Source organism: Phalaenopsis equestris, unplaced genomic scaffold, assembly GCF_001263595.1.
Source record: "Phalaenopsis equestris unplaced genomic scaffold, ASM126359v1 Scaffold000251, whole genome shotgun sequence".
Taxonomy (NCBI): Eukaryota; Viridiplantae; Streptophyta; class Magnoliopsida; order Asparagales; family Orchidaceae; genus Phalaenopsis; species Phalaenopsis equestris.
Genome location: NW_018164693.1, coordinates 358,369 through 367,627, shown reverse-complemented (window position 1 = coordinate 367,627; position 9,259 = coordinate 358,369). Strand labels below are relative to the sequence as shown.

Genomic DNA, 9,259 nt, shown 5'->3' with positions numbered 1-9,259 from the left:
CATTGCAGACTCGGACACATAAGTCAGAGAGGTATGAAAGAGCTTCAGTCCAGAGGCAAGCTAACAGAACTAAAGTCCGTTGATTTCGGCATGTGTGAAAGTTGCATCGTGGAAAAGCAGAAGAAGGTCAGTTTCCTGAATGGTGGCAGGGGCCAAAGGCAGGAAAACTAGAACTGGTACACACCGATGTGTGGGGGCCTTCCCCAGTGGCATCTCTTGGAGAATCTCGCTATTACGTCACATTCATAGATGATCACAGCAGAAAGATATGGGTTTATTTTCTGAAGCATAAATCTGATGTATTTTCTGTGTTCAAAACTTGGAAGGCCATGGTTGAAACGGAGACAGATCTAAAACTAAAATGCTTGAGATCTGACAATGGTGGTGAGTACATCGATGGTGGGTTCAAGGAATACTGTGCAACTCAAGGTATCAGAATGGAGAAGACTATTCCGGGGACACCACAACAAAATGGAGTTGCAGAACACATGAATAGGACCATAAATGAGCGTGCTAGGAGCATGAGATTGCACGCAGAACTACCACCAACCTTCTGGGCAGATGCAGTCAGCACTGCAGTTTACCTGATCAACAGAGGGTCATCTGTCCCATTAGACTGTAAATTACCTGAGGAGGTCTGGAGCGGCAAAGAGGTCAAATTTTCTCATCTTAAAACTTTTGGTTGTCTTTCTTATGTGCTAATCAATCCTGATGTACGTAACAAGCTTGATGCTAAGGTAAAAGAAATGTTATTTCATTGGTTATAAAGACGAAACATTTGGTTATCGTTTCTGGGATGATCAGAATCGGAAGATTATCAGAAGCAGAAATGTGATTTTCAATGAGAAGATGATGTACAAGGACAAGACCAATACAAATTCTGGAATAGCTCCTCAGGAATCAAAATTCGTGGAATTCAACGATCTACTAGAGGACACAGAGCAGGACGGACATGAGAATGAGGAGAATGGGTCCGGGGCACCCATTTCTATTATTCCGCAGGCAGATCCAATACTCCAGCCGCCGTTCGTAGGTCAGTCAGGAGCAGACGTTCACCACAGCGTTACTCACCAACTTTAAACTACATATTGCTGACAGACAGTGGGGAACCACAGAGCTATGAAGAAACCTTAACAGATGAAAATTCTAGCAAGTGGGAGCTGTCCGTGAAGGAGGAGATGGATTCCCTATTAGGAAACCAGATATGGGAGCTGACAGAACTTCCCCCTGGGAAGAAGGCATTGCACAACAAGTGGGTGTACTGGGTAAAGACTTAGCCTGATGGCAGTAAAAGGTACAAGGTGGTATAAGAGATTTGATAATTTCATGCATAGTGCATAGTACAGCAGATGTCAGGCATATCATTGTTGTTATGTTATGTGTTTTGACAATTTCATATCATTCTACTGCTGCATGTAGATAATATGTTTATTACAGGGGTTAGTATTGATGGGACTAATAATCTGAAAGAGCAGATGTCATAGCACTTTGCAAGAAAATATTTAGGAGCTCAAAACAAATCTTTGGCATGAAATTTGTCAGAGATAGAGTTAGAGGCATATTGAAACTCTCTCAGGCTGAGAATATGAAAAAGATACTTAGCTGGTTCAATACGAATAAGATCAAATCAGTTGGCACGCCCTTAAGCAGTCACTTCAGACTCAACAAGAATCACTTACCTTAGTCAGAGGAGGAACTAGACCACATGAGTAAGGTTCTTTATACTTTAGCTATTAATTCACTTATGTATGTTATGATTTGCACCAAATTGGATATTGCCCATGTAGTAAGAGTTGTTAGCAGAGACACGAGTAATCCTGGAAAAAAATATTAAGAAGCGGTGAAATGGATCTTGAGGTACCTAAGAGGCTCTTCAGAAACTTGTTTGTGTTTCTCAGGAAAGAGCCTAGAGGTACAGGGTTATGTTGATGCAGATTTAGCTGGAGACATTGACAGTAGAAAGAGTACTACAGGTTATGTTTATACTCTTGGCGGTACTGCAGTGTCATGGGGTTCTAATCTACAGAAGACAGTTTCTTTGTCCACTACAGAGACTGAGTATATTGTAGTATCAAATATGCTGACCAAGGGCGTTACACTTGAGAAACTGAAGTTGTGCTCGACTTCAGTTGGACTTCTAGCTTGAAGTCAGAGGTTTTGAGTTGCAGAGGTGGAGGATATCATGTTTGAGGAAAAGGTCGGTACAACAAGCGGATGATGCAACCAGTGAGCACAATTAGTGTCCCAGTCTCCAAGTGGGAGAATTGTTAGGTTATGTGGAGCCCGGTCCACTACATACAAATTAAGCGAATCTTTGAATATTAGGAAACCATTTAAAATAATGACATTATTTTAAATTCCCTTCCTTCTATTAATTACGCTATATGTCCTGCCTTATTCCTCTCCAGATTTCGTGAATTATGGCATTGCCTTAATGGCCATTAAAGCATGATTGCATGCTTAATTTGGAATCACGAAAATAAGGAATTAATCACCTCCTTTATCTGATGTGAAGAAAGGGTTCCGCCAACTTGATTGCTAAGAGAAAAGGAAACATTTTTTCTTTTGGATCTTGTCATTGCTTATTGTAGGATTTGTTAATTAAAAGCTTCCTTAAGTGGGCCTTTTAATTTGGCTTTAAATTCATGCATCGCAAAGCAGTCAAGCATCTCTGCCTTTCCAATCTACTTCAATATTTTTGCTTAAGGCTGGAATAAAATTGTGGTTTATTCTTTTGAGCACCTTTCTTTGGTGGTGGTTCTCAGGCAAAGAGAGAGGAGAAAAAGAAGGTGAGAAAGAGAGTTTTCTTGTAAGTCGACGTGGTCGACGTTGTAATCCTCAAGTTAATAAAATCCTCTGCAGCTCCGTGGACGTAGACAATTTGCCGAACCACGTAAATCTTGTGTCGTTTTTTTTTTGTATGAATTTTTCTAGATCTATTTTTCGCTTTATTGCCGTCGTTTTTCTATAACAGTTTGAAGTTCTACGGGAGGTGAGCTCCATTACTAGTCTACTAAGATGGTCAACAATGAACTCCTAGGATTAGATTTTGGGTTCTGGGAGTAGGAAACTAAGACCTCACTAAAAATGAGGTCAACATATTTTTATTTATTTCCTTACTAATAGATACTGTAATAGATATTTATTCCCCTCTTTGCATCAATAAGATAATATCATCTTTTTTTTTACTTTGTGTTTGACTGTTTTGACTTTGAGCTGTTCAGAGTTGATTGGATTGATTCAGAGTTGATCGGCTTCCTCCAAGTAAGTTTGGAGTTGATTGATGATCGACTTGGTTGATGCTATGTTTGAATAAGTTGATTTAAGGTTGACGGGGGCCTTGATGGGATAGATTTTGAGTACGTTGTTGTTTGACCGAACTGACTAAGATTTGATCAGCCTTAACTGAGTAGATTACGAGTAGACCATTGCTTGATCAGATTGAATTAGGGTTGGCAGTCTCGAGGTGGTTGGTTTTGTGCTGACCATTGTTTGGTTTGCTGATTTAGAGCTATATGGCCTTCATTGGTCTGATTTATTGAGGCTTTTTAGTAGAGAAATGACCAGTGATACATCTTAGGACCTTCTCTGATCGTTGTTTCTCCTAGAGAGTTGATGTGTATCCTCATAGGGTATGGTTATTTAGGTTGGACCTGTCATCACAAAAAGCATTCTGAATTGGGAATTTTTAGAGGTCATTTTGGAGTTTCCTCAAGACAAAGCAAAATCAGCCTTAAAATTTAATGTCAAAGGAAAGTCCGCCTTAAAATTTACGTATTAACCTTTATTGGAAGGTTAAGAGGGTAGCGGCCAAAGAAAGTTCTAACAGGTTCCTCTCATTTTCTACATTGATTTAAATAAATAAATATGGTAATGATAGGGCGTCATGATTCATGAGGCTTCCCTAGTAATATTCTTGACTATTTAAGCTAGTCAAATCTATTGTCTAAAGAGAGTTCAAAAGAGCCTAATTAAACCAAATGAGGTTAAATTAATGAAGACACAGAACATACAAAGCTCAGGTCGGTAGAACGAGGTTATATTATGACATTTTTTCTTTCTACTTTTGTTATTAAATTTTTTTATTTTTTTAAGTCACTTTCTTAGCAGAAATTATATTCTACTTTCCCAAAAATAATTTTACTTATATAAATTCTAAGAATACTATGGAATAATGTTTTATTTTTCATCCATACAGCATCTGCTTTTATTTTTTTGCATGCTATTTTTTTCTGCACTAAAGCAAATAGAAATGAGAAAAATCAAACAATAGTTTAAGTCTCTTGACACCATGGGATCAATTTAGGTTAACCAACTTATTTAAATATGGTTAGATTATGTCAAATAGAATTACCATTGTTACTTGCATGGACAAGAAGCTACTCAAAATATCACTAATATGCCTAAAATCTTATTTTCTCTCTCATCCTATGTATGATTTGCCTATACCGTTATATATCATTATTCCTAAGTATTTATCAGCAAGGCCCTACTACCAAGTTATTCTGTATTTCCATCCAAGATGAAGGGAAGATGTGTTACTAATCCATCTTAATTTGGAATCACCATCTTGGCTGCTGTATAGCTATATTTTTTACATGCATGATTTCTATTTTGTTGAAGTTGCATAAATAGTATAAATGCACCTGATCATCTTCATTAGTATTATCCCAAGCACTTGGAATTAGATTTATAAATCGTCATGTTATATCCATTTTAGCAAAGTGATAATTGACGTGTTAAACATATTCCTCATAAATTATTTTGAACTTTTATCCATATTTCATAGTTCACCACTTCTTCCTTATCCAATTATATTAATTTTATTTACTTGCCTAATTGGCGAATTTTTAGCTATTTGTTCCATATGCCCAAATTGCCCGACTCTATTTTCAGTTTTCTATCATTGTTAGATATCACTCCAACTATTCCCTCTAATACAAGTATTCGGTAATTTATTTTTCTTCATTGTCATATATTCAACTTAACATTCTCATTTATGCCACCCTCTACTTTGATATTTAAATTCATCATGTTGTTCCGAAGATCAAAATGACTTGTTATTAATGAAACTTTTTATCGATTTTGTGTGAGATACTCGTTTGGCCGGCAACTTCCAAGATAATCATAAACTGAACGCATACAAATAACCAACATTCAATTTTTCTTTATAAAATTCAGATTCATCTAGCATGACCAACCTAATTCCTGTTTTATATAATTTACAAGTTATTAGGATATCCTTTTATTGAATGATGCTGCATAGCAGTTATTCATTTTAACTGCTAACTCTAGAAGTTTATATATTCATCTATATTCTCATTTTTTTTGAATTTGATTGAATATACTGAAACCTTAAGACACTTTATATAATTTAATTTCGTTATAATATTGAATGATTATCGTTAATATTTCACCCACTAAAATTGCATTTTACATACTCAACATTTGTTCTACTAAAGAATGCTGATGCACATGTAATATAATATCGATAACCCTTTGCATGCATTATTAGGGGTGACTCTAGATTCACCCTTGGATGCATACATAATTTTTCATACTGTTTTTCATTACTTGTAATGGTATCCATGTATGATAACAACTTTTTTCCCATTCATGGCTCTCAAGATATGTTCATACCTTACCAGATTAATTTTCGGTGCATAATGACAAATCCTTTATTGAAATTTAGCTTTTAAGGATAAGCTGTTTACTGATTACTTGCTAATGATCTGGTTATAGACTGAATTAATAATTGTGTAACTGTGCATACAAAGTCCTTGAGCAAACAAAATTTGTTAACCTATCTTGGCAAACGGAACACCTGAACTTGGTCACATACTAGTTCTTAATTATTTTCATTAAGTTCAGTTTGTTTCGTGATCATTCTTTATTTTCTTACTTCTGTAGGCTTGATTCAGAAGAAGTTAAGGAGAAAACGAAGAAATTAGGTGCAGATTTGGTATACACAGAAAGCCAATTGTCAGTAAAGAATGTTAAGAGTCTTCTGGTACATTGTCTTTTAATTTGATCAAATAGTTGGACTCTTTACTGGATGTGTTTTAATTGATTCAGCTTGCTATTTTGCCCAAAAGACTTAATTTTCTTTTCTTTTGCTCATTTCATTTCTACATTCCTTGAAGTATTCATGCATTTTTTCATCATTAGATGACTAGCTTCTTTCTTCTCTTGCTATCTATCGATGTGTTTAGGATGGTATACCAGAACCTCTTCTTGGATTTAACTGTATTGGCGGAGATTCTGCTTCTTTAGTCCTCAAATTCTTACGGTAATTTCTGGCTTACGTTTATCTGAATTAGAAATATTGCCAGCCTGCCAGGTATTTGTTTGTTGACTGATTAATATTTAATTCTTCAGGCAAGGAGGCACCATGGTGACTTATGGGGGAATGGCAAAGAAACCCATCACTATGTCTACTTCCTCATTTATATTTAAGGTGAATTCTACAATAGCTTCTTCTTGAAATTGCATATATTGCATTTAAAAAAAATAAAATAAAATAGCTACGAAAGAATGCTAAGTGTAAAACTATGCATATACAAAATGAGACCTATCATTACTAAGAAATAAGAATAGATGTTGTCGGTCAACTTTTTGATTGATTTTGAAATATAATTTAAATATATGAGGTATATAGTTTAGGTTTTGAAAGTAGTGTTTTAATTTAAAAAAAAATGAGATTAAATGGATCTCATTTGTCCAATAATTTGCATAATCGTGCCCGATACTGCGAGTACTACACCCTCCCGAAAGATAAGTGTATACCTCGGCGATAGACCTAATCCCGCAAACTAAGAGGTTTGTGACATCCATTTGGTCTGCAAACCTTTTATGTGTGACCGACAAGTTCCCTATTTAATACAAAGATTAAATAGGGTTTATTTTACCCGGATTCCAAGTTCCTTATAAAGACATACTCCTATAGTTAATTACATCCCAATTGACTTGAGTCACTTGAGAAAACTCTCGATAATGATCAGAGGTATTAGTATTCAAGAATTCGAGGTTTAGTTTTTCACGGTAGGATGCGGAAAGACGAGTGAGAGTGGCTAAAAAATGAACAATTATTTTCAGGAGTCCAAAAGAAGGAAATGTAGGAGATATCACAGATTTTGAGGAGAAAACCTCAATGACTTCCCAAATTATTTTAATGTGTGGCTGAATTTTAGAGATGATGTTATTTATGTGTTTAATTCTGCCAATTTTATTGTTTGGGACTTACATTTGCATAATATCTGATTATGAAAATAACCACAAAGATAAGAGGGTTTACGTTATATCACACGACAACCTTGGAATATAGGGCGAGTTAGGACTTACGCTGCACAACATGATTGTACAAGAACTTAAAGAGGGTGTGAGGATCTACTTCGCGCTGACCGAACTACCTCGAAGTCCTATGAGTTGCTATTTAGACTAGGAAAGAGATTGTTGAAGAAGATCCTCTTATTGCTCGGTCTGAGTTCCTCGCCGTGCTACCCACGAATTTAGCTGTGAATCTTCTACCGTTGCGATGACTCCAAGGTTTAAGTATTAGAAATTGGTGGTTTGTGTTTTACAGTTTTGGTGTCAAAGTTTGATTTTGTCTTGTTTTTGTTTTGGTTTATCATGCAAAATAAACAAATTGCAGATAAATAAAAGGTACTTGAAAAGTAAAATAAAGTAAAAATGTCATAGATAAACCGTAAAAGTGTACTTGGGCATCTGCTACTGTTGCGTGATTAATATTGCGAGCATAATATGATTTGCAGCAGATTTAAACAAACTTGCGTGAAAAATAAACAAGCCGAGAAAACTCAACACGATAGTCAGAAAAAAAACGAGAGAAATCATAAGCAAAAGAAACCCTTAGCTACATATGAAAGACCAGGACTGAGTGTAAGACATTGGTAAAAGTGGGGGCTCAGAGTTGAACTGTGTGCTTCCCGATCTTGAACAAGAGTTACTAGTTCGACAATCTATGGAGAGCAGTCCTTAACCTCAATCCAAGTGATTAGCTGTAGACCTTTATAAATTTTCATAAAAAATTATTTGATTTTTATGCAAAAACTGTTGTTTAAGTCTTTTTTATGTAGAATTCTTTTTAACATGCTAAAGAAATTTTTGTTTTATTTTTTTGTAAATATTTTGTAAAGTCGTATAGTCTATAGGCTAGTCACTCTAATCGTGCTAGAACTACTGACAAGAGCGTCGGGGGCAACAATCCTATCAAGGGTCGGCAAATAGTAACATCGGTCCTTTCTCTTATTGAAGATCCTTGAGGTAGGAGATACTATTCTAATAATCCAACTTTGTATCCCTCGTTTAAGCACACATAAGCAGTGTCGTCATCGCCCTCGCCACCTAAATCATAGACTTATCCTAGTCCGATGATCCATATATGACGTTAACAAATTTTCCCCAATTGCTTGAGTGTAATATCCAAGCTCAAATCCCGATGCAATGAGTTTCATTATAGGTTAAGTCATTGCGGGAATTTCACTGTTGATTTAATTAAGGAAGCATGAACTACATCTCAGTGCATCCTCATGTCTAGTGTCTTAATCAGTTTGTGAATCATGATCAAGTGCCTAGTTTCATTACTTATACGAAAATTATGTGGATGAACTCTCATCTAGGGTGTGCTCCTAAAATATAGGAAGTTTACACTGACAATTAGGTAGATGGACTCTCACCTAGGGTGTGCTGTGTGCTCGTGTGCTCCTAAAATCTAGGAAACCTACACTGAGAATTAGGTAGATGGGCTCTCACCTAGGGTGTGCTCCTAAAATTTAGGAAGCCCACTGAGAATTAGGTGGATAGACTCTCACCTAGAGCGTGTTCCAAAAATCTAGGAAGCGTACACTGAGAATTAGGTAGATGGACTCTCACATAGGGCGAACTCTTAAAATTTAGGAAGCCTACACTGAGAATTAGGTAGATGTGTGTCGGCACTATTTTTGGTATGGGGTTTGCTCGTAAGAAGCTGTCGGTCATCGGAATTGAAATCCCGTTGCCCGCTTCAGAAGGACGTTTTTAAAAAATTTAGTTTTGAAAAAGATGAAGTCAAACTGACCCCATAATTTTCATAGTTTAGATGAAAGAGCACTTTATCTCAAATCATGTATCTATCCCGAAGGATGAACGCAAGAATTGAGAGTGAGACTCGATCAAATAAACTAAAGAAAATTATGACATCCGTTTGGTCTGCGAAACCAATATATTGGCCGACAAGTTCCCCTATTTAATATAAAGAATT

The 9,259-nt window shown here is 36.1% G+C and overlaps 1 protein-coding gene across 1 annotated transcript in view; it reads left to right on the top strand.

The window, feature by feature from the left end:
- The window catches only part of LOC110024234 (probable trans-2-enoyl-CoA reductase, mitochondrial), a 51,266-nt gene that overhangs the window by 23,016 nt on the left and 18,991 nt on the right, over positions 1-9,259 (top strand). The window contains exons 6-8 of the mRNA XM_020724083.1: positions 5,911-6,010; positions 6,213-6,289; positions 6,379-6,457. Coding sequence (XP_020579742.1) covers positions 5,911-6,010; positions 6,213-6,289; positions 6,379-6,457 — 256 coding nt within the window. The remainder of the gene's footprint in view (positions 1-5,910; positions 6,011-6,212; positions 6,290-6,378; positions 6,458-9,259) is intronic.